This window comes from Alosa sapidissima, chromosome 4, assembly GCF_018492685.1.
Source record: "Alosa sapidissima isolate fAloSap1 chromosome 4, fAloSap1.pri, whole genome shotgun sequence".
In the NCBI taxonomy this organism is placed as follows: domain Eukaryota; kingdom Metazoa; phylum Chordata; class Actinopteri; order Clupeiformes; family Clupeidae; genus Alosa; species Alosa sapidissima.
Genome location: NC_055960.1, coordinates 17,278,987 through 17,304,465, shown reverse-complemented (window position 1 = coordinate 17,304,465; position 25,479 = coordinate 17,278,987). Strand labels below are relative to the sequence as shown.

At 41.3% G+C, this 25,479-nt stretch overlaps 3 protein-coding genes across 8 annotated transcripts in view; 1 reads left to right on the top strand and 2 right to left on the bottom strand.

Moving 5' to 3' along the window:
• The window catches only part of LOC121706452 (AMP deaminase 2), a 49,581-nt gene extending 44,672 nt beyond the window's left edge, over positions 1-4,909 (bottom strand). The window contains 1 exon segment of the mRNA XM_042088195.1: positions 3,965-4,909. The gene's annotated coding sequence lies outside the window, so the exon portion shown is untranslated.
• A 2,989-nt stretch (positions 4,910-7,898) lies between these two features.
• Positions 7,899-22,131, top strand: LOC121706455 (guanine nucleotide-binding protein G(t) subunit alpha-3-like). 6 transcript variants are annotated; one of them, XM_042088198.1, is made up of 12 exons: positions 7,927-7,970; positions 8,169-8,295; positions 13,086-13,280; positions 13,410-13,471; positions 13,891-14,050; positions 16,283-16,325; positions 16,434-16,575; positions 17,627-17,784; positions 19,959-20,087; positions 20,825-20,954; positions 21,257-21,410; positions 21,542-22,131. In XM_042088198.1, the coding sequence occupies exons 5-12, from the start codon at positions 14,014-14,016 to the stop codon at positions 21,727-21,729; spliced, it is 981 nt and encodes a 326-aa protein (XP_041944132.1). In that variant the 5' UTR covers positions 7,927-7,970; positions 8,169-8,295; positions 13,086-13,280; positions 13,410-13,471; positions 13,891-14,013; the 3' UTR covers positions 21,730-22,131. The 6 variants fall into 6 exon arrangements, with proteins under 6 accessions (XP_041944135.1, XP_041944132.1, XP_041944137.1 ...); XM_042088201.1 differs by lacking the exon at positions 8,169-8,295 and having other exon boundaries at positions 7,899-7,970; XM_042088199.1 differs by lacking the exons at positions 7,927-7,970; positions 8,169-8,295 and having other exon boundaries at positions 12,990-13,280.
• A 1,084-nt stretch (positions 22,132-23,215) lies between these two features.
• Positions 23,216-24,359, bottom strand: LOC121706457. Its single transcript, XM_042088205.1, has 4 exons — positions 24,203-24,359; positions 23,902-24,046; positions 23,588-23,696; positions 23,216-23,481 (listed from the first exon to the last, which is right to left on the bottom strand). The coding sequence occupies exons 1-4, from the start codon at positions 24,279-24,281 to the stop codon at positions 23,356-23,358; spliced, it is 459 nt and encodes a 152-aa protein (XP_041944139.1). The 5' UTR covers positions 24,282-24,359; the 3' UTR covers positions 23,216-23,355.
• Positions 24,360-25,479: the final 1,120 nt, after the last annotated feature.

Genomic DNA, 25,479 nt, shown 5'->3' with positions numbered 1-25,479 from the left:
AAGAGACCCATGAGGAAAGAGAAACAAGTGTCCCAACCAGGAGACTTTCCCAACCACTTTCACAAAACCCTCCCCACCCCCTCCCCCAATAAAAGCCCAGCTGAGAACTGTCAATTATTCTAATGCAACACAAGCCAGAAACGGCTTAAAATAATAATCAGATGTGGTAATACTGAGCGTCACCAGCTGTTTGCAGGGCCTCAGTAGTGCCACCCATTATCATAGTCCGCTGCTTACTATTGCTTACTGCTACTGCTAAAGTCTTATAGAAACAGTCATTTGGAAATCTATCCCATACTGTTCTCATATGGGTGGGAACATATGAATGATAACCACAGGTGTGTGGCAGGTGTGGCTACTACAGCAACATGAAAGGGCTTACAGCATTTACTTCACTGGAAGGCTCTGTTAGCCTGATATCACCAGATTGCGTTGCCTGATTTTGTATATTTGCAGGTGGCACTACAGTCTTACCACTGCCACTTTCAATTTCAAAACGAACATCATCCCCTCTCATCACTGATTTGGCCACTATCCTTGTGGCTGAGGGAAACAGAAACGCATTGAGAGGAGCCAGAATAGTATCTCAGTGAATTGAAAATGAGCTGATATACAGGCAGGCGGGGCCACACTAGGGCTCTGTACCAAAGTAGAAAATTATGTCAGCTGAGGAAAACGGTAGGTGAAAATGCATTCAATGCCAGATGAGGTCACAGCAGCTCTAGATATCTGGGTCATTGTGGGACACTAAGCCTCCACTGCTTCTGATGAGCCTGTATTAACTTAACCTGATCTACAGTACCCTTTCCTTATCTGGGCTGTGCTAAACAATGATGAGCTTAACCGTGTAAATGGTTGATGTTTAGATTCTGTTGTTGCAGGCAGCTCACTGCGCCGGGATTAGTGTGTGCTTCACCTCACTGTGTGTTCACTGTGTGCTGAGTGTGTTTCACTAATTCACAGATTGGGATAAATGCAGAGACCAAATTTCCCTCACGGGATCAAAAGAGTATATATACTTATATACTTGTACTATACTTCTGGCCACGATGTCATAAGCTGGTTCATAGAAATTGTTTTCAACTTCTCTTGGAGAAGAAAATACACACTGGTTGCTGGGTTTGCAAATAGTATGAGTCAGCAATTCCTAACGAGGTAAGACATGCTACATATTAACATTTGGTGGTCACAGACCACAATACTATGCTTGCTTCACTGCCACCCTAGTGTCTAGCCCAATGTATAATTTCAGTTATCAAAGAACCAGTTTATTCATCGCGTCGAGGCCCATGCCTCCTACACTGTGCTATGTGCAAAGTTATGGCTTTCCATGGGCTGAGCAGCACAGTTCCCCAAAGAGCTGTATTTCTCAGCTCTTCCTCTCCAGTCCCTCTCCACCCCTCTCTTCTCCTCTGCTCTCCTCACTGCTCTGTTCGCCTGTGTGCGTTCAGCGGAGCGGTTAATTGAGAGGCCTGAGATGGCAGCTGTGTGGGAGGCGAGCCTCTAAGTTATTTATTACTGCGGCACACGCCACTCCTGGCAGGAGAGACCCGGAGCATCTCCCGCTCATATTAACCCATTTACTCCTAAAATGCCTGCTAAAAACACCTATAGAATGGCATTCTAGACTAAATAACCTTATTTCCTGAGGGTTGTCTGAAAAAATACTAAGAATTGTCAACGTCTACCAAAACCTTAATATCTAAGCCTCTGTACACCTAGAAACATGAAATAAAAAGCATGCTGTGCTACGCAGCAACCAGCGGGAGATTCAATGTTGCGCTATGCAGCAACCGGCGGGAGATAGAATGTTGCGTCGTGCAGCATCCAGCGGGAATGGGCTGGGAGCAGAGCCCGGGCTGGGAGCAGAGCCCCTACACCAAAACTACTCAAGCTTGGGGACAGCTGGCCTCGTCCTGTTTACCATCAGTCAGGCTAGTTATCTCCAACTAGATGCACCAGCTACTGTACTGTATATTAAAGTGTTCAGTCTAGGTTAAAGCTGTCGGTCTACTTCCATCCAGTTTAAGATGGAGTGGTCTGTCCTCACAGTTTATGCTGAAGCTTTCTGCTGCTCACACTGAAGCCTTTGTCAGCCTTTCTTCCATTTGGCCTGAAACTGTCTGTCTTTTCTCCATGTAGAGCAGACAGTTTCTCTACGTCAACTACGTCAACGTGTTTCACACAGTTTGAGCCTGTTCAAACTGATGCTCTAGTGTATTCGCACTCCATGGCAGTAGCAGAATGTTTACTCGAGGTGTCTAAATGTGAGCTTTGAGGCCTGACACTGCAGCCTCGGCTTGTTCTCAGCTCTGTTCTAGAACACTTGAGAGTGCAGAGCTTAGATGGCACCCTGTTTGTGGTGATCCGAATAGTCTTGACTGTGACTTGTTTTGGGTTTTGTTTGGATTTTTTTTTCTCTCTGTTTACTGGAGACTAGAAGCCTGCAGTATTGCAGCTCATGACCTGTCCTCACCATTAAAAGATACTCGAGATGAGAAACGAGCCTCTGCCACAGGCTGGCCAGAGGTACTTTTAGATGAAACTTGGCCCTCCTCCGGAGACCAGACTCAATGGAAGGACTGATCGGGTTTCAGCGAGAGCCATCATTTGCAAGGACAGCTCACTGTTACATGGTTGGTTTAACCCATCGTCATGTGCTCTGAGTCTGATACATTTATATGGTGTTTGTAATGCATGTTTAAATGCCAACGTAAAGCATAAGAAAACTGAGCCATGACTGTGTCTCTCAGTACAACATTTTGAAGAGAGACGTGACATTTGGCTATTTATTTTTTTGCTATTAAAATGTATTTAATCTTATTTACTGTAGATATACACCATTGGCTGGATGATGGATGGATGGGTAGTCACCAGCTGGTTTGTTCAATTTCCAGGAAAAACTGAAAAACTGAACTGAAATATTTCTGAATTTAGACCTTATAAACCGTCCATGGATAGCAACAGTAAGGTATCTGATATAACAATATAAAAAATAATAATGTAATATATTTCTTTTTTAAAGTTTCCTTATACAATATAAAACAGATCAAAACACAAATGGGATTACTACCCCATAATGTTTGTGTGGCATTTAAACAACCCTTATTAGTGGTTGTGATTGCCCTGCCTTGGCAGGGAGCCCCAATGACACATTCCCTTTGATGATTAATACTTCAGAGCATCTTTAGCCAGCACCTCCACTTTCTCCTCCAAGCTCACACCAGCCCACGCCAGAGTATCCACCCACCACCACGCACCAATAGCAGCTCAGACTGGACCTCACAGAGGCAACACACAAGTACACGATGTCCTTCTCCCTGACTCATCAATAAAATGAAATATATGGACTTAAGACGTATTATGGATTAACAGTGCTTGTGACTTAACTAGCAAAGACCTGTGTTAATAAATAGGGCATAGGACCATTATGACAATGTGGTCCTAAGTTAAACTAGTACAGCATTTTGCTCTAGGCAGAAAAGAAAACTTTCCGTGGCGTAGGACATTTCTAGAGAAACTTCAGGGGTACAAAAGCAGTACACAAACACAGGACTCCTGCCAACGCAGCTCTACCAATCTAAGCCAGAGTTTCCCTCTGCCGACATCAAGCTCCCTCCCCACACTACTGCACCAGCATCTGCTTTCATCAGGGATCTGCTCCGCTACCACTCTCTCCTTCACCCGTCCTCCAGCCGTGGGATGCTCTGCCTCTCCCACTCACTCTCTCTCTTTCTCTCTCTCTTTCACACACTCTCTATCTGCCTCTCTGTCCCACCATCCCATGCTGGTCCGTCCATCTCTCTCTCTCTCTCTCCTCTACCCGTCCTCCAGCCGCGGGATGCTCTGCCTCTCCCACTCACTCTCTCTCTCTTTCTCTCTCTCACACACTCTCTATCTGCCTCTCTCTCCCACCATCCCATGCTGGTCCGTCCATCTCTCTCTCTCTCTCACTCTCACTCACCGGGGCTGGTGTTGCTCTGTAAGCTGCCCCGCTTGCGGACGGGCGATTTGGTCTTGCTCTTCCCCGAGGCCGGGGAGTCGCTCCCGGAGGCAGACATGTTCCCGCTGGTACTGTGCCGGCCGGCGCCTAGAGAGCCACTGCTGCAGAACGAGCGGCACAGGGATGGGCAGAGGGGAGGAGGAAAAAGAGGAGGAGGAAGAGGGGGACGAGGAGGAGGAGCGGAGCTAACGCACAGGCTGCTGAGGAGGCTGAGACCAAGTCGGTGCCCAGGGGGACTCTTATTGCAGCGGAAAAGGCCAGGCCACTGCTGCTGCTGCCGATGATGATGATGATGATGTGTGTGCTTCTGGTGCTGCTGCTGTTGCTGATGCACTTCTGTAGAGGAGCCTCCACATTGCTGACTCCTCCTCCCTGCCTTCATCGTCATCAGCTCAAGCATTGGACAGGCTGAGGAGGAGGAGGAGGAGGTGGAGGTGGAGGAGGAGTGGAGAGGAGGCGGGAGTGGGGGGCAGGACAGCCCACGGATTCCCCCGGACGCCCCACGAGCCAGCCTCCCTGGTTGCCACAGCAACAACGACCCAAGCTGCCGTGGGGCAAGGTGGATGGCGCTGACAGAGGCCGAGGGCAGCATGACCACTTTGGGGGAAAGAGTAGCCTTCAGCTGGGGGAGAGAGGAGCAGCTGCTGGCTAACAGCCCCCAGGGCAGCCCACAACCCCGGCAGCCATAACAGCAACAGAGAGACTCAAGTCACCAGCAGGTCACAGCTAATCCAGGGGGTGGAATCAATACACGCACACGAAAAAAAAACACGCCAAGGAGAAAGGAGCGCTTGCCTGAACCAGAACCAGAGTGGAAAATGTGAGCAAATGGAACACAAAGCAAAAGGAGGCAGAAGACGCGCCGTGTCAGGAGATAAAGCTGGAACGTCTTTGTGGAGGAACAAAGCTTTGCAGTGAGCAGCGTTACCGACTTAAGCAGACTAGCCTAGTGCACAATCTGCTTTCCTGGAAAATCTCCCCTGAGAGCGAGAGAGAGAGAGAGAGAGAGTGAGAGACAAAGTCAGAGAGAGAGAGAGAGAGAATAAGGCGGGCAGAGTGGAGTGGGGCAGACTGGCATGAGCTCGCTGTCACGCTCCATGCCTGACATTCCGGTTTAAAAATAAAGAGGAGATGTAGAGCACCACCACAGTGAAAGGCACAGTCACTCAGCAGTGGAGAGCCTCTCCCGCGCTTGCATGTCCACCCCACCCACCAGCCCCACCCCCCTGCCCCAGTGCAATGCTCTGATATCCCATGTCAGCAGACTGTCACCACTGTCACAAATCATCAGCGGAGAGGAGACCCAAGCGCCATTACAAATGAGGCAGGGGCCAAGTACTTACCTTGGCTAATTAGGCACGACCATTCATGGTACTGGGCATGAGATGACAAATACAGAGAAGACAAGGGGTGGGGTGGGGGTGGAAGCACTAACATGGCAGGGGAGGAGTGGGCAGAGTCAGAGTCAATAACCATGTAACCCCTTGCGTGGAAGACTCCGGAAGCCTCTAAAGCCATCCTGGATATCTGCCAGATTGTGTTCTTTTAAAGTGTGTTTATGTGGACCACAGTGCGGCTGACACTCAGAAACTATTTTCCACCTCAACCCTCTACCTACTCCTCCAGTTACCAGCCTCACAGCTGACACTTTTGCTTCATTCTTCACTGACAAAGTGGCTGTTATCAGTAGTCTCATTAAATCACTTGCCAACAAAGTGCTGGGTCTGCTCACACCTACTTAATTGCTCTCATAAAGGTTTATGTTACCCCTGCTGCTTTCTTCCAAGGAACATTGTCTGACACTGCTATCAAGGGTTTCCAGAGCAGGTCCCTCTCTATCAACAAGAAGCCCTTGAAGACCCAACTCTTCCAAGAGTACCTCTCCTACCACTCTCCTAACAAAACAACACACCTTCCATGCACTTACCATGCACTTCCTTTCTTCTACCTCCTACTCGTTCTACCACTATCTCCTTTGATTACACATTAAGTACTTAAACTTCTGCACTCTAATCCTCTGGTAGTCTAAAAGTTTAATAAAGTAGTAGTTATCGCTACCCTTAGGTCGCCTTTGCATTACAGCTTGTTAATCCTCATTTTGTAAGTCACTTTGGATAAAGTGTCTGCTAAATGAATAAATGTATATGTAAGACCATGCCCTGTGAGGTGTAAACAGTTACAAGTGGCTTTGTGTAACCTTTGGCACCAAAAGCGCTGGAGAGTGGAGAGCTCTTTTAGTGGTTGAGAAGGGTGACAGGAAGACACAAGCAGAAAGACATCATATAAAATGGCTGGTCAGATTCTATTTTCTAACCACAACACAGCTGATTATTTACATTTACAATACTATTTTGTATTAGACGTTCTCAGAAATATTATGTCTAAGTATGTAAATGAGCCATTATCTAATGACATATGCAATAATTTTAATACATTTCAAGTAGAGAAATCTGAACATTGAGTAAAGTTATTTTCAAAATTATTTTTTTCCTTTACTTTCCATACTATAGATTACAAATTATAGATAGATAGATAGATAGATAGATAGATAGATACTTTATTGATCCCTAAGGGGAAATTCAAATTCATATGTGCAAAATAAAAAACTAAAAGATGAATTTTGAACCTGACTTTATCCAGTGTTGTTTCTGTATTTGCATATTAGTAAAAGTTTTTAGCCTATTCACTGTAAGATATCCCTCCATAGACATACAATGGACCTGCACATAAAGCTACACCAAATGCAATGCTATCACATATTTTTTTAATTCTAGTGTGGTATAGGCTACCTTGTCAAAAATCACTATGAGATGTATTCCCTTTGAATGGTACCGATTGACCAAAAATTAGGGGGACTGGCTCAAGGACTAAGAGGGATAATTAATAACCAGCTTTGTGAACAAACATTATCGGCCATCATCACTGGGAGTTGTTGCGTGGTGAATGGTGAGCACCATCTAGTGGCTGTGAAGACACATTTCAAATAGCAGCAATTTGTCTTTTTCAGGCATGGGAAAAGTGACAGATAACCACACCTATCCATTTCAATGGCTGATACCATCCCCACTTCCTTTTTCCCGCCATCTCACTGAACTTATGTTCAACAGATAGTTGATGAACAAGGAGCAAAGTACAACCCTACCTTGTGAGAGCCCCAGACGTTCTGGAATACTTCCAAAAAATGATCTGATACTAAATGTGAGCTTGCAACAGCATTCCAGTGAATTTGACACAGTTTTCACATTTTTTGGAACTCACTCTCACATTTTTTGGAACTCACTCTCACACAACACTATCTGTGACCTGTGCGTGTGTCACGTCAGCACCTACAATGTAAGCACCTGTGTTGTTGGCCTATTAAAAAAAAAAACCGTAGGCGATGTATTTAAATACTGGCAGCTATTCTAAACTCGCAAAGACGGAAATCAAATACACTTATACTTCAGATAGCCTACGTTTTAAAATGTATTTCATAGTTGGCTTAGATTAAAGAAATTGCAGTGATAGGCTACTGCAATGTTAACTTAAAATGTAAGAAGACAGATTCGCTGTCGCATCTTCACCGAAAAGCTTTTAACATCAAACCAACAGGCCAATAATGCATAGCTGGTTAATGTTAGTCACGTTATGATTAGGCCTACTGCTTATGAAATTCGCACCGACATCTTTGACAAGGATGTCAACAACTTTGAAGTAAAACTTTGCTAACTTTGGCTAACGTACGACTAACGTTTTCATTACTTTGCTGTCTGCTTACGTTTTGTTGAATAAGTTAAATTTGTCCTTTGCCTTCTATAACAAACGTCACTATTAATTCATTCATATTGGAAAGTTATAGTAAACTTCAAACCGTTTGCCAAAATGTACCCACCTGCCATTGTTCAAATGATGACAGCCACTCGTCAAAGGATCTGAAACTGCTTGAGTGAGCAACAAAAATGGATAACGTAACGCAGCTAATATAACGGTAAATAACTTTTAGAAAGTTAACTGGTAGAGGGTAACGACTACTGTCTACTAGTTTTATTAGCAGTTAACATCAGTGTCGTGGCTTACTTCATGTAAGTGTCCGTAATTCTGATGAACGAGAATGTTATGGCCTTTACTTTTGTAGCCCACGTCTTTTTACGTCAATTACTAGATGCAACTTTTCTATGTGTCCAAGATCACTAATCTAAACACTTCCGAGAGGCTACTGGGCCTCTCAACTCGCCGCGAAAAAGAGGAATCTATGATTTACATATCAGCGTACGCAGTAGTCTAATATGCGTAAATTCAGCGCAGCCATGAAGGTAAAAACAATTGTGTGTGTGTGTATGTGTGTGTGTGTGTGTGTTTTTGTTGGTTTTATTTTTTACTTTTTTACGGAAGCGTATTGCTGCCACACTAAAATAAATAAAAAGGCTCAGTATTATGTAATTACGTGGAAAGTTTCTTGTTATAACAATATATTTTTCATGTCTTAACAAGATATTTATCACGTTATTTCCATGAAATTATCATGTTATTTCAAGATATGATTTTTTCACGTTTTTACAAGATATTTATCACGTTTTTACATGAAAATATCACGTTATTTCAAAATAACGAAACTAAACGAATCAAGGCCACGAGAGCTCATGGCTGGCATAAATGATAATCGTGTCTGAACTTGCACCCTGACTGCTATTAGGCCTACACAGTGCTGCTTGATGAGTGTTTTTGTGCATGTGTGTAGGCTGTATGTGTGTGTAGGCTACGTGGTCAATTCCCAGCTGACTGAGGAGCAGCGAAGAGGGATGTGTGTGTATCGGCAGAGAGCCGCTGAAAAGAAGGCCGATAGAGAGGTTCTGTGCAGGATAGCACAGCCTGATAGTTCTGCTTTATCTTATTATCAACACAATAAAAAAAACTTTCGATAACTTGGCGCAAGAGGGAGAAAGGGCTTTGATAAATATGCAAATCTTCACGTAATGTGGGTGAATGTATAGAGCGCTCTGGCTCGGTAGCCTGCATGTCAGGTCAGCGCTGTCATTTCTAAGGCTGTGGGGAAGGGACACGGGGACTGAGTAGTGAAGCGCTGCAGTCGCACAATGCAGGCTGCTGGAGAGCACAGCAAAGAAAATATTCAAACAGCAATAGCATGCGCTTTTTGAGATCACACTTAATCAGGCTGACCCCACCAGGAATCCTCCCGACTCTCCTGATTGCCACTTCGCTAGGCTAGCCTACTGCACACAGGTGCAGAATATTCTGGTCAATGCTTGGGTGTTCGCATATAATAGGCTATAGGCCTATAACAATATCATCCACCGTGTTCAATAATGAGAATGTCTTAAACCGAGCTTAAAATAGAATTTGATTGAGTCATGTAAACGAGCATATCCTATTCTTGCCTCTCGTTTCGTTTAGTTTCATTATCTTGAATAACGTGATAATTTCATGTAATAACGTGATATATATCTTGTAAAAACTTAAAAATATCATATCTTGAAATAACATGGTAGGCTATCATGAAATAGCGGGATAATTTCATGTAATAACGTGATACATATGTTGTTAAAACATGAAAAAGATATTGTTATAACAAGAAACGTTTCACGTAATTACATAATACTGAGCCTTTTTATTTATTTTAGTGTGGCAGCAATACGCTTCCGTACTTCTGTACTTTTTTAACAGAAAGTCCCTTGAACATTTCTTCTAAGGCTTGGAAAACAGAATGGAACAACAACAACCGACACAGACCTATATTAGGAAATAGGTTGCATATTGGGAAAAACTCCCTCTCTGCTATAGGCCTATCTGTTGAATTACACAACTGATGTAAAAATTGCATGCATTGAAGGTTGATGATTATCAGTGTTGACAGTGTTGTGATATGTTTAAGAGCAGGGTGTTGTTGAAATACATCAGTGATGTTATTAAAGTAGCCTAGTCCATAATAATGTTAACTCAACAGGTCTAAATCAACCAAAACGAGACACTAAACTAGGCCTATCCCCAAAGTAATATTGGGTAGCCTAGTGGTGGTGACAGCAGGCCATTTGATTTAAAATGTGCATCATAAAGTTGGATGGAAACCCAGCTGATGGCCTAGGAAAGCTCTTTAAGATGTAGGCTAGTTCCTACGTCAGTTCAGATTATGGGATTCCCTTGCCTTTGTTGCTGTCAGTCAAAGATAAGTGTTGAGGAACCCCACCTTAACTGTGTTTAATCTCATGTAGTGCCTTGACGTCCAAATATTATGCAATATATTCATGCTATTAACCTACTCCAGGAGCTTTCAACTACGTCCAATGGGACATACTGACCTCATCATGCCTGTTCTTTGCTACTTGTGAGTGCCCCACTGTGTGTGCTGCCTCCATAGTGTTTTGAAGTGTCACTTAAGAAGACGTTTAAAGATGAGAAAGAGGTCGGATATAGTGAGGAAATGTGTAGGCTATAACATATAGGCTTAGATTTTGACACAGCATAGACTAAACCACATTTTCCTTTCTCTGCTTTTACCTCATAGGCCTAATCAAAGATAGCCTACACTTAGACAAAGATAATTGCAAACTATTCTGGCAATGTCTCGTTTCATAACTTAATTGCATTTTTATCCATTTTCATCATAATATTATTATGAGCATGAAATGTATTCTATTGTGCACGCTAAAATCTGATTAATCACAAGTAAATACAATAAAGAATGGGAACGTAAGTTGGATAATTATTATATTCTTAGTTTTAATTTCCCTGTATATCCTGCTGGTGACCTCAGTGAGAAGTAACCTACCTTTCAGCCAGCAAGGATACAAGGATACAAGGAAGTTTATTGTCACATGCATATAGTTACTGGAAGTAAGAAATGCAGTGAAATTATGTCTGGTGTCAGCCTATTTGTGCATTAATGGGGGGGGGGGGGGGGGGGTAAAAACTGCAGTAGAAGAGGGGTTTAGTAGATTAAGCAGTGTGCTGTAAGTATGTTGGGGATGTGTGTTGGAGAAGCTTCCTGATGAAATAATGTGCTGTGTATGTAGGGGGGGGGGGGGGGGCAGGGACTTAAAGGGGGGCAGAAAGGCTAGGCAATCAAGGACATGGGTAGATGGAGGAGAAATCAAAAATAATAAATAAAAAGTGTGCAAAAGTTGGAGAAAGTCAGATATGTGTGTGTGTGTGTGTGTTTTGACGTGTGATGAAATAAGAAAATAAATAAAAGGTCTGTAGCATAGGGAGAGGGATGTAAAAGTGCTAAAAGTCTTGTAGGTGTGTGTGGGTGTGTGTGTGTGTGTGAGGGGGGGTCATGAGTGCTGAGGAGTGAATGAGTGCAAAGTCAGTATAGTGTGAGTTCAGAGTTGGGAAATGTTTGAGAGTGCTGAGGAGTGAATGTGTGCAAAATCAGTATAGTGTGAGTTCAGAGTTTGGTTGGCCTGGGGATAAAAACTTCTCCTGAGTCTCTCAGTTCTGGCTTTGTGACTACATAGGCGTCTTCTTGATTTCAGCGGTAGGAATAATCCATTGTTAGGATGAGAAGAGTCCTTCAGAATCTTTTGGGCTCTTAGGAGTACTCTTCTGGAATAGATATCTTGTAGAGCAGGGAGTTGAGTTCTTATAGTACGTTCAGCTGAGCGCACTACTCTCTGCAGAGTACTACAATCTCTAACTGTGGAGTTCCCATACCAGGTGATGATGCTACCAGTTAGAACACTCTCAACCGCTGAAGTGTAGAAGGCCTTCATGATGGATGTAGAAACTTTGAATTTCCTTAGCTGACGAAGGAAGTAGAGTCGTTGTCTGGACTTCTTCAGAACATATTGAGTGTTAACAGTCCATGTTAAGTCTTCAGTAATGTGGACACCAAGGTATTTAAAACTTGTGACTCTCTCTACAGGTTGCCCGCTGATCATTAGTGGGGTGTAACTGTAGTTCTGCTGCTGCCTTCTGTAATCCACTACCATTTCCTTGGTTTTATTGATATTCAGTGCCAAGCTGTTAGATTGACACCACTGTGCCACCTCATCAACCTGATCCAAGTAGAACTGTTCATTGTTGTTACTAATCAGGCCCAAGATCACTGTGTCATCTGCAAACTTGATGATGGAGGTATGACTACTGTTGGCTTTGCAGTCATGTGTGTAGATGTTGTACAGCAGTGGACTCAAAACACAGCCTTGGGGAGCACCAGTGCTGATGGTTAATGAGTCAGATGTCAGACCCCCCACTCTAACCACTTGTGAATGGTTGGTGAGGAAGTCAAATATCCAGTGACACAGGGTGGTGTTCAGTCCTAAGGCCTTCATCTTTGTGACCAAGGTGAGAGGTACTATCGTGTTGAATGCTGAACTAAAGTCAATGAACAGCATCCTCACATAATTCCCATTCCCCTCCTCCAGGTGAGTTAAGGTGGTGTGCATGAGGTTTGAGATGGCATCCTCTGTAGACCTGTTGGCTCTGTAAGAAAATTGGAGGGGGTCGAAGGAGGCAGGGAGGGATGAGCAGATAATGTTTTTCACAAGCTTCTCAAAACACTTCATCACTGTAGACGTCAGGGCTACTGGGCGGTAGTCATTCAGACATGATGGACTTTTGTTTTACAGCAGACATTGGCAGTACTTTAATTATATGTATTTTAAATATGTATTTAATTACTTTAACATATTTTCTAATTTGTATTTTGCAGGATTGTAATAAATCTAGTTTGTAGCAAAATACTTTGGGAATTGTAAGGGATTGTATGTAGAGTATTTCAAATACTTAAATACTGTCATCAATACTGTAAAATCTGTCATTTTTTCTCTAATAAGCCAAAAATTAATTAAATATACTTCCTATAAACATGACAATAAGCTATGCTTATCATAGTCTGGCAGCCAAAGGTCAGAATCTTGGTGAACCTGGTTTTGGCGGTTAAAGTTTTTTTTTCCTTTGCTGTTTCTTGTTGCCTAGGGGTTACCCCATAAGAAATAGGGAGGGTGCCCGATGATATCCCTTGGACAATTCCCTATATCAGCTCTAAAGTTGACCTAAGTAGCGATTTGTCCATAAAAATATTAATTTCATTACCCTTTTGGAAGGACAGCATAAAATGTAAACCCATTTTTCCTTTTTCTTGCAGTAGTATGCCACGTTGTGACCATTGTGTTAGATCCGACTTTTCCTCTTTTACAATCCCTTCTGGACATATCTGAAGTTGGAAAAAATGAAAAGAAAACTCAACTGAGGGAGCCAAAATGGTCAACATGGGTTGTAAACCTAATTTCTTTGTCTGTTGAAAACTAAAGTAACTAACTTCAGGAGCTTGAATTGTCAGGTGTGTCAAGTGCTACAAGACTAAAATGTGAAAACAATACAGATAAGACACTGAGGGATAACATTAGGACATGGACCCCAATGACCTTTGACCTGAGTACTTAATAGCTGATGTTCATTCTCACTACAGGACAGTATTAAAAGTTAATGGATTTGACGTGAGGATTTATGCAAGGGATAACATCAGCCAAGGTATGCAGAAATAATGGAGAAGACAGACACAAAGACCTCCCCGATGCGAAAAGAGTTTTCTCCACCAAGTTAATAAATTCTGTATATCGGGACACCTTACAGGATGTTATTCTGGTTGTCCCTCCCCCATGTTGCCAGTCATATATGTAGGCAATAGGCATGCATTGATAGAACAAAAAGGATAGAATTGATAGACAGGCCAACAGCAGTAAAAAGATGCACATTGGTGGATTGCAATCTCCTGACAAACGTCAGAGTTTCATGAATAGACATCAATGCTGTGTGGGAGGGAATTGGTCCGTGCGTCAGAGGTTATTATGGAGTAGTGTTTACCTGCATGCACCTCTTTCTCTCAGCTCAAACCATCGTGTCACAGATCTGATGTGATCCCTCCCACTTCCACCTACGCTCACCTTTAGGATAACAGCTTCCCCCCTTGTTACCGGGACTTACTGAGATTTCTGCTTGGGCCAAGCAGTGACAGTCACAGAGGACAGCTGACAGAAACAGAAGACAGAAAGAGGGACTCTAAAGAGTAAACCATGGCTGAACCTAAGACTCTAAAATTTCTGCTGCTGGGTAAGAAGCCACATCTGGTCTAAAATATAAAAATATTTACCTAATGCCTTGAGAATTTGGGTTTTTGAAACTTACACTAGTGTTTTCCTAATGTTTATAGGTTCCCTCACGGGATCAAAAGAGTATATACTTATAGGCAACCTGACTGGTGTAATGGATTGAGGGAGGTCAGAATGGAATGTTTCTACAAAAAGATGTTGTGATGCAGTGAGTTGAATAGCGTTTGGTGATCAGCTCTATTTTAGTGTGTGAGCCAGTCATCTGATCTCTTGAGCTATAGACTTACTTTGGATAGTGCAAGGCACAATATAACGAGTGTTCATCTGTGAAGACATTGTTAATGTTGTAAAAGAAAGATACTCAATGGTATTGGGAGATTTGGGGGTATTAGGGAGGACATAAATAATTGAATAGTGCCTTTGTAATCACATATCAATTACAACTAATTATATTGTATGCATGACTATGACTGCAATACTGTACTGCAAAAGGCTTGAAATGTCTTTTCACATCTGAGTTAAGGTAATGTATACATGGATGCATGTGCATTTAAAGCTTATAAGAAGGACACACAGAGGACACATACACTGAGAGTGTGCTTTTAATAGAGCCATCATAAACAAATAAACAAATCAATAGATACTGTTTATATGCAGTACTCTGCATATAAACAGCAAAGATGGCATACATCCACCAGCATTTAATTTCTTTTTGGAGAGAGATTTAATTTGCATGGAATGATTTCATTTGCATGGATATCTTTGTTTATGTTTAGTTACACTATACATTGTTGTATTTATATTTCTTTTTGATAACACATGAAGTGATCAAATTAACTTGATGAGTCACCAACAACTGAGATAAAGAACCAAAGGTCCAGTGTCTCTCTCAGTTTGTATCATTCAAATGTCAACTAGAATATAACAATTATGTTTCATTTTGCATATGAACAATAGCTCATGTTTTATAAACAACTCTTACCTCAACAATAACCACAACATCTTATGAAGACAGATGAAAAAAAGTTGTCTACAAAATAGAGAGCGCAGATAAGGGTGAAATCTGAAATTATACTCTAGCAGTTTACTATCCAATCTAAATCCTTTAATTGATCCTGTGATGTTTCTTATTTCGGAAAGTAATCTCCAATCCTTTTCGGCAGTCTGGAGAGTAGACAGCTTGCTAAGCTGCCCCAATAATTTCCTGTAGTTAGTGAGAGAGCAGAGGAGATTGCACCTCTGACACAGAGGTTACAGGTTACTAACAGGAGAGTATTACTACCGAGTCTCTGTGGGTTCACCCAACTCCACACTGCAGACCCCTCCACAACAGATGGGTGCCTGTCAACACACAATGATGATGGCTTATGCCAAAACGTGTTTGTGTTAGCGGATATGGTCCAATAAAATAGCATTATAAGAAAATGCTTATTAACTGGAACCCGAAGTTGTTGTGTTTTTGGTAGTTGAGCGCTCCTGCTTCTCCACTTGCCTGACTTCCAGTCCAAGTGACACAACAATGCGTAATATTATCAATAGATCATCTCAAGTGCCAGTTCAGATCAACGCCAGGTTGGAGCATGGCTCCCTTGCAGGGTTTAGCCTGCTTGTAGCCTATAGGGATCACTGTAAACCCATTATATAATAAGCCTCTTATTGTAACCTGCTATACAGAAACTCAGAGATAATTATGGGCTCTCTTTTTTTCCTGGAAACATGTCCTCAGTAATCTTGTTGACAGGTACAGTGAGAAGAGCACACAGCAAAATGTAAATGAGAATATTATAAAGGCATTTTATGTGTGAACTTTTAGCAGTCCATTATGACTGACCACTGCACTGGACCTGTGTCTGTGTCCGTGTACACAGCAGGAAATACTCTAGTGTGTGGGTTTCTAATGAGAGTGCCATTTCAGGTTTCAAGCTGAGCAGTGATCCAATTATCTCAGTAATCTACCTATGTGAAACACCCAGCAAGTCTGAGGCCAATATGGCACACTCTCACGAAGCTCCTCTACTGTCTTGCCAACTAAAAAGGTGCTAACCCACAAATTGTCAGCTCCCTTTTGCTAACTACTTTATTTGACTCAGGGCACTGCAAAATGATTATGTAATGGCTTAGGATGAGCAGCCACCTCAAATGCTCAGTGTCACCTGAGAACGTGGCAGGCAGTAAGCTCTGTCAATTATGCTACCAACTGTACAGTAAGTGCACCATGTGTGTGTTCCCACAGGTGCCAATGAGGCAGGCAAGACCACCTTGGCTAAGCAGATGAAGTGAGTCAACTGAAAACTCATGCAGTCATTGTAATGTACTCTAAACATACCGGATAAAGACCATTACTTATTTGGCCTCAAGTTTTACTTGCCATGGTTTTGTTTCAGAATACTACACCTTGGCGCCTACACTGACGAGGAAAGGCTGGACTATAGACCCACCATCTACAGCAACATCCTTCAGTTTTCTCTGACGGTCATTCAGAACATGGGCGCTCTGGAGATCAAGTTCGCATCACCCTCCGGAGAGGTCAGTCTCATCCACACTGCACTGGGCTAACACAGCTGTATGTCCAGGATGACAATAGCCAAACAGAACCAGAGGCACACACATGCATATGGGAAGATGACTTCATGAAGGCACACACACACACACACACACACACACACACACACACACACACTTCTCCTTATTTTGGCTATAAAGACATGTGCTCTACAGTAGGTATTTCAGAACATGTAAAGAAATATACTAGAAGTGTAACCAGGAATCAGGAAGAGATTTCAAGGATCCTTTCCAGATAGCAGAAGGTCTAATCATCAGAGACTCAGCATGTCACATAGTTGATTCAACACGGCAACATAGACTATTGCATTTATAGTTTCCTGGTTTGGTGAACTTGTATGTATGTATGTATGTATGTATATGTACAATGTATGTATACTGTATATACTCTTTTGATCCCGTGAGGGAAATTTGGTCTCTGCATTTATCCCAATCCGTGAATTAGTGAAACACACTCAGCACACAGTGAACACACAGAGAGGTGAAGCACACAGCAGTGAGCTGCCTGCAACAACAGCAGCGCTCGGGGAGCAGTGAGGGGTTAAGTGCTCAAGGGCACTTCAGCCGTGCCTACTGGTCGGGGTTCGAACCGGCAACCCTCCGGTTACAAGTCCGAAGCGCTAACACAGCTGCCCTTGTTGAACTTGTGGCCTTACAAATAAAATACAACTATATGATTTGATTTGGGAAGCTGTGGCTCAAGTGGCTGCAGTGTTTGTACCACATACTGGTCCAAATGCCCACAGGGACCCGGGTTCGAATCCAAGCGACGGTTATTTCCCCATCCCACCCCATCTCTCTCTCCCATTCGCTTCCTGTCACTCTTCACTGTCCTATCAGAAAGAAAAGAAAAGCCCCCAAATAAAAGAAATATATGATTTAAATTACTCATTCCTGCAAAGATTCTAAAATTATGTTTAGTGGGTCTTCAAAAAGATTTGACTAACCTAATTACCCACATGCCTTCTGGTAAAGATGTTCAATGTTTTGTGCTTTTGCTATGATTATTCTGCAGGCTGATTCTAAGAAGTTGGTGACCATGGCAGGGTCGACAGAGGAGGGAACAATGTCCGCAGATTTGGCTGCCCTCATTAAATCAGTGTGGGCAGACGCAGGAATCAAGGCCTGCTTTGAGCGTGCCAATATGTATGATATAAACGACCCTACATCTTAGTAAGTATCTGTGGACACACTATACCTCATTATGTGATAATATTGCAATATATGATTTGTATGTTGCCACAGAGGATTATGGGTAGTAGGGAGCATGAAGGATGCATTGATGCTGCCTTCAAAAATGACCGTTATTTGAGTAACTTTAAGATATCTTAGAAGGCAGCAAAAATACTTTTTTTCAGTTTCGAACTGCACTTGCTGGCACTTGCTTAATCGCCCCTATCTTCAGTTGAGATGTTGTGAACTGCACCAAATTTCATGTGTTTGATTAACCTGACATCCTCTGGGGGTATGCCAAGTTTCATGGAATTTCATCATTTTCATAAAATAAATGAATTTATATGTACATTTAGTGACTTTACACCCATCGGCCTGTAGATGGTGGTGTTGAGCGAAGGATTACTGGTAGAGGATGATGATGAGAGGAGCCACAAGGCAGGACTGTCTCACACACACTTTCTCTATCACAAACACACACACACACACACACACACACGCACACACACACATGCGTGCATACACACACACACACACACACACACACAAGCACACACACTCACAGCCACACGCACAGACACACACGCATGCACACACACACATCCACATGCACAGACACACACACACACACACACACATAAACACACGCACATTCTCTCAACATGCAAAACATTTTGCGATGACACCTCTAGGACTCCGTACAGCACAGCGAGCGGTGAGAAAATGTCGGAAATTACTAAAGCACGAAATACATATTTCGAGAGCTCAATTTAGGCCTACAACGGGGTCACGTTTTATTCATTCGAGGGCTCAATTAAAAGAAAACGTGCTCACATTTTATTAATTTCAGGGCTCAATTAAAGAAAACGTGCTCACAAATGATCATAACCAGAAAAAATATCACTTAAAGTGAGCTCTCCCAGGGCTCCGTACTACGCACACACACATGCACACACACAAACACACACACAGGCACACACACACTCACATGCACGCACACACAGGCACACATGCACGCGCACACACACACACACACACACACACACACACACACACACACACACACACACACACGTAAAGGCACGCATATACAAGCATACACGTACATCTAGTTTATAATCTATTTTACAATCTATTGTTGCAGATTATTTTTAACCAAAATTACTTAATATCCATTTGAAAAGATGTGATCAGTTCAGTATATTGCATGGGTCAACAGAGTATTGCATGGGTCAACAACACATCAACTAGGGGGAGCTGTGGTGCAGGACTCCAAATGCCCACGGGGATCTGGGTTTAATTCCAACCTGCAGTCATGTCCTCATCCATGCCAATCCCTCCCTCCAATTTGCTTCATGTCAATCTCTCCTCTCCATATACAATAAAGGCTCAAAGAGCAGAGTTTTAGAGAACACCTCCTAGTGATAGTTGGGCACGTCCTAAGTGATGAGCCTGGGGTGTTTAAGGTCTTTTAAGTCCATTATGGATTCTGCTGAAAAGCCCTCATGGTGGCTGTGGATCCAGAGAGGGGATCCTTGGGTTGGAATCCTTGGACACAAGTCTGTGGTTGATCACCTCCAGCTGGACTGCACAAGTGAGAGTTTTCAAAACTCTGGGCTTTAAATCTTTTGCAGGAGAGATTGATTGGAAGCAAATGGGAGAGAGTGGATCAGGATATGGCCGCAGGTTGGAATTAAACCCGGCTCCACATAGGAACTTGGAATGTTGTGCCACAGCTTCCTCCAGTTGATGTATTTTTGACTAATGAAAAACACTCATATACTGAACTGATTTTAAAATGCATATCCATTTATTATGATCATTCATGATAAAATGCATAAAACAAACATTTTTTTAATAATCTGTAACACTTTTATTAATAAGAAGATACATGTTTTGGTTATTACATATTGTGCTACATAATTGCATTGCCTGCATTTTGCCTGCATTTTGTAATAACCCCCACAATATGTAATGATTAATTGCAAAATGAGGGATATTTTATTACAGATTGCATTCACGCTCTTCATTACAAAATGTGGACAATTATTATAAAATGCAGGTGCTATTAGAAAATAGAGTGAAAATACATAACATTTTACCCAGATTACATGAACACAGATGCAAACACAGTGCAGAGATGTATGTGCTAATGTTTATGCATCTGTTGCCAGCTTCATGGATGACCTGGAGAGAGTTTGTGAGCCCAATTACCTACCCACTGAACAGGATGTGCTATACTCTCGGTTGGAGACCACTGGCACTTCAGAGGAGCAGTTCAACTACAAGGACCTGCTCATCAGGTGAGTGACTGGGGGGCAATCTTTCAAAACTACAGGCTGAGGCTCACAGAGGCCAAAAAGAACCCTGTATTTTTTTTTTTTCATTTGAGATTTAATAAAGGGAGAATGCAAAAAAAGGGAGAGAAAAATGTTTCTCCGGCCAAGGCACTCCTTAATTAAAATGTCGATATTCAAAATGACACGTCCTTTGACCCACGCTTTTTAGGACATGTCATTTTGAATAAAGATATTTTAATTAAGGAGTGCCTTGGCCAGAGAAACTTTTTTCTCTTCCTTTATTTTGGACAAATTGTTACCTTGAACCAAAGAGCACCTGAACCTAAGAAGTCTAAACATTTTTGTGGATTAAGAGCACGCCATAATCTTCAAATCAAAAATTGAGAATGCAATAATGAAATTAGGTGGATATTCAAAGCTATTTGCTCTGCATAGTGGTGGAACCTGAAATATTGCATGAAATAACTGTTTGTGTGTAAACAGTGAGTAAGTGGGTGACATATGCAGGCTATACAGGTCTGGTATGGTCTTATGCAGGTTGCCCATTTGTATTAATACATTTTGTTTTTTGTTTTTTTAGAACATCCTATTTAAGAAAGAAAAAACATTTTATTCATATTCTCATATGTGTTACAATTAAAACCACTACTATCGCAACCATGGAACTGTGTCAATAGCACCACGAAGGCAAAGTGACTTCAAGGGGCCTCTCTATGTACTAACTCCTTGTGGTCTAACAGGCTTTTCGATGTGGGGGGCAAGCGTGAGGAGAGGAAAGGCTGGATCAAGAATTTCGAGGATGTGTCCTGCATAATCTTTGTTTCAGCTCTCAGTGCTTATGACCTGGTGCTGGTGGAGGATGACGAGATGGTGAGTGTATGGGACTAGGGAGAGTCTGTGTGCCTGGGCATCTGTGCATTTGTTTGGGCTGTGTAGATGTGCTATATCACCTGCCAATGATCTGTCAAAGCATCAAACATGACCAGAGTTGTCATGACAACTACTGATACAAATAGCCTTATAATAGTAATACTATATTATATTTATAAAAAATAATATAAAATCAAATATATTAAATAATCAGTCAATAAGTGCAGTTCAGATAAACTGCCACCATGTTTTCCCTGATGATGTTTCCTGGTGTTGACTCCTCCCTTTCCTGTCTCCATTAGAATCGCGTACACGAGAGCCTTCATCTGTTCAACAGCATCTGCAACCACAAGTTCTTTGCCACCACTACCATGGTGCTCTTCCTCAACAAGACAGACATCTTTAAGAACAAAATCAAGACATCTCCCCTTACCATTTGCTTCCCCAACTATACTGGTTTGTATTTTAACATTGAACAATACTTTTATTTGAAGGCCTACATAGGTCAGCACTGGGCAGGTTGACTACTACAAGTTAAAGTAGAAACCTTTTGCGCCAGGAAAAACAAACTGATTGTATGTCCTCAGGTGGCGACAGTTATGAGCAGGGAACTGACTTCATCAAGAAGCAGTTTGAGGAGCTGAACCTGAAGAAGGGCGAAAAGGAAATCTACACCCACCTGACCTGTGCCGTTGACACACAGAATGTGGACTCAGCATTCAACACAGTTGTTGACACCGTTGTCAAAAACCTGAAGGCCTGTGGTCTGTACTAAACTATTCCAGCCATCAGAATGGGTGGCAGTCTATGTCCTGACCAGCTTTTCTAAAACTACTAAATGACCCTGAAAACATCTCGGCTTGTAAATCTTTAACCAAGAGAATTAACATGAGAGAAAGGCTTGGATTAACACATTTCCTTAGGCATACCATATATGACTAAGTGTGTCATATACAGTTTTATAATGCCTTGGGTGGCTCTATGAGCATGAGGAATAGATCTCTGTGTAATTGTGTAAATAATACCTATGCAATGCATTTCAAAAGAGCTATTCACATCTATATTCCCACTATTTGTTACATCAGCTTTTATTTCTGAAACCATCATTTATCCATTTATCCTCAGTTGTTCATCTCTTACAAAGAAAACATTTGCTGTATGAGGTTATGCTGTGATAGGTGACATTTTTGAAAAAATTTTTTGTTGATTAATGTATTTATTCAAATCATGTGCAGAGCTAGCAGGCATTTCTGTGTTTTTTTGTTTGTGTTTCCAGAAAAGTGAGAAAATCTCACCAGTGTTGCATGTCATAGTTTATTATTTATTTACATAGTTTATTATTATTGTCATTAAATATAAAAAATGTACAAGATGTGTTTTTCATGAAATTGTGTGTTGTCATGTATCACAGTCACCAAACATGAAAATGAATGTTGCACCGCCAAAGAGTTGCTTTAACATGCTACTTTTTTGTCTTTGTTCAAAAGAAATAAGCTAATGCCCACTGGGCGTGGACTTTGAAATCCTTTAGATGGCATTTTAAAAATACGACATATTGATAAGCATCCCATCACACAGAAACACCTGTATCCAAAAGAACTTTGATGATAATGTGTGACAGTCTATTACAAGAACCATACAAACTCAATAGCACCTTTCATACACAGAATGCAGCTCAAAGTGCTTTACATTTGGAACATTTAGCCAAAACATTTAACACTAGAGAGGAAAATGATAATAATAATAATAATACATTTTGAGGCTAACGCAGCAAGTTGTTGCAGTAGTTTATGTATTGCTAACAAATGCTTACATAACCCTACAAACCGCAAGCTCTTGCTGTGGGCCCCCATAAATACCAACATTTTCAGTTTTAGATGGAAATCCGATCAAACACATTTGCATGTTTGCTATTCAGATTATTCAGAGCATACAGTGGCAAACATACAGTACTGTATAAGACTTAGGCCCGAAACCATGTCTCATTCTTACCCCCTCCCTACCCCTTCCTTGCATCATTTCTTTTTACTATTAGTCCAATTCCACAATAATGTATTAGATAGAAAGTGGTATGGATGATTGCATGTATTTATAAAATCTTGCAGAGCCCAATACTTCTGCTACCAATTCTGAAAAAGAACACTGTATGATCTGAGTAAACTAATCTTTGTTTGAGTACAGTTCAGAGCAAAAAAAAGTGTTAAACGTAACATATTAAATGAAAGGCTTTACTGTAAGCAAAAAAAATAAGCAAAAAAATGTTTGTTTTTTTTCAGTTTTAATAGCAAAATTACACTTCTCAAGGTGAAATCCAATATTACAGGAAATTACACTTACTGTCAGTAATTGTATCATGAATAGATTTATTCCAAAACTTTGAAATCTGAAACCAAAGCAAATTTTACTGGTCGAACATTCGCCCAGATGCATCATGACAGTTGTCAAAAATAAGGCTGTAATCAGTGCCTCCTGCTTTCACAAAATCCGACACAGTCTTGGAGCCTTGGAAATTTTTGGTCTCAATAATCTGTGAACAAAACAGAGCACTTTTTAAAGAAAAAATTACCCAAATGTTTGGGTACTATTTTGGAAGTCACGAAAGGGGCACAACTGACAACTATAAGTGAAAATACCTTCCAGGTGTTGCTCATGTGGCGAGCATCGACCACAACAGTCTGGCTGCTGATGCCAAACGCATCCCCCTTGTGCACCAGCCACTTGGTGCCATCCTTCAGAGTTACCCTATAAAGCCAGGGGCTATTTTACTCACAACATACCAGTGCAACATATAACATTGTTTTATATTATTTACCTGTATCTGGAAAGGACACAGTACAGACATACAGTATTTGTCTGTTGAATGAGATGAACAGACTTTCATGTATATCTTCAAATTGTTGTTTAGAACACATTTCCCCAAAAAACATTTGTATTTTTGTTGTTATACCTGACTCCAGAATGGCTGATTAGTCCAATTTGGAAGGTTGTGCCTTTTAAAGGTCGTCTCATTCTGTCAGCCACATAAACCTTGGAATTGTACAGCTTCGTAAGGTCGGACATCTTGTGCAAGTCATAGTTGTAGGAATTTGTTCCTTAAAAAGGACAACATAAATTAATACCCATGTAATTAATACCCTGCATGTCTTACATGCAGTGGTATGTCAATGCAGCATTGCTATAATACTTGCACATTTAAAAATTAGCTGAAATTGCAACTGAAAAATAAATATCAAGTAATTCAGTCATACCTTCTCCAATTCCACAATGAACAGCTACCACAAGCATGGCCAGGACGGCCAATGTAACACCAGTTTTGAAGGAGAACATGACTGAAGATAGGCTGTTGCTTTACTCTTTTAAAGACTGAAGGGCGGCATTTTTATACTGCTTAACTAAAAAACAAGATTATGCACAGGCTCTGCCAGAGGTGGGGGAGTGGGAGGGAGGTGGGTGTGGTTGAGGCTACATTGTGCAACTTCTCTTGGACAACAGCAATGAAAAACAAAAAAATATGAGAAAGGCAAATATCATGTTATAACACTATAACATTATAGCATTATTTTCAGGTAAAAATAGATGTATCAGTCAAAATCTGTAACACTTATTCCTAACTACCCCTGAACATTTTATTTCCCTAAACCAGAAATGAGAGGGTTAAAATCATGATTTATCCTGAGTCATGAGTCATTAGGGCAATGCTCTGGGAAACTCCTGTATAGTGAAATCACATACAGTAATAATAGTCAAGAAACATTATTGTAATTTAGTTTTTAATATGAAGAAAAAGTATCTAACAAAGTCTAACACATATTTAACTTAAGATGCATTATTAACACAGATTTCATTTAAATTCTAGATGGGTTGGCAATTAATCTTGCCTTTATTTTCTGATTTTTTGTTATATATGGGCAACAACTGCTTATTTTTAAATGTGAGTAGTAAGGATGGAAGAAACCAAATGTAATGCATTAAAAGCATGTAGAAATCTGATCTAAGATCATAATAGGCTATGGTAGAAATAAAGGCTGCTTTGTGACATCTGCATTCAGTTAAAAGCCTGTCTTAACTTGCTGATTTCCTGGAATACCCTTAGCCATTCCAGTCCATGTGAGATGATTGAAAACAAGAGGAAAACAAGGAAGCACTGCACTGGGAAAATCCAGTGTTATGCAAGAACCTGCAAGCTAATGTTATACTTTTATTTTGTTTTCAATCACCAATCCTGACATAAACTAAATCAAACAGCCTTAAAAGGCATTTATCAAGAATGTATGATGTATTGAGTTCAGCATAGCCTACTTGCATGCTCCTATAAGTGTAGGTGGTTTAGATGACAAAAACTCTCTTCTCAGTTCAACATTATTTTCACTTTTTTACACTAGTAACAGATGAAAACAGATGCAATATGAACATCCCTGAAACCCTGGGATTTCCTAATCCAATTCTTTAGAAGTCTAAAAATGCATGCTTCACTTTGAAATTATGTCAGTGTTATGTGCACAGGTAACTGTGGACTGTGGACCTT

Excerpts from the sequence above, each read along its gene's own strand:
- LOC121706455 (XM_042088201.1), top strand. The coding sequence starts at position 14,014 with ATGGCTGAACCTAAGACTCTAAAATTTCTGCTGCTGG. Across the intron at positions 20,088-20,824 it reads TACAAGGACCTGCTCATCAG|GCTTTTCGATGTGGGGGGCA; the intron begins GTGAGTGACTGG and ends GTGGTCTAACAG. Across the intron at positions 21,411-21,541 it reads TTGCTTCCCCAACTATACTG|GTGGCGACAGTTATGAGCAG; the intron begins GTTTGTATTTTA and ends GTATGTCCTCAG.
- LOC121706457 (XM_042088205.1), bottom strand. The coding sequence starts at position 24,281 with ATGTTCTCCTTCAAAACTGGTGTTACATTGGCCGTCCTGGCCATGCTT. Across the intron at positions 24,047-24,202 it reads TCATTGTGGAATTGGAGAAG|GAACAAATTCCTACAACTAT; the intron begins GTATGACTGAAT and ends GTCCTTTTTAAG. Across the intron at positions 23,482-23,587 it reads ACATGAGCAACACCTGGAAG|ATTATTGAGACCAAAAATTT; the intron begins GTATTTTCACTT and ends TTTTGTTCACAG.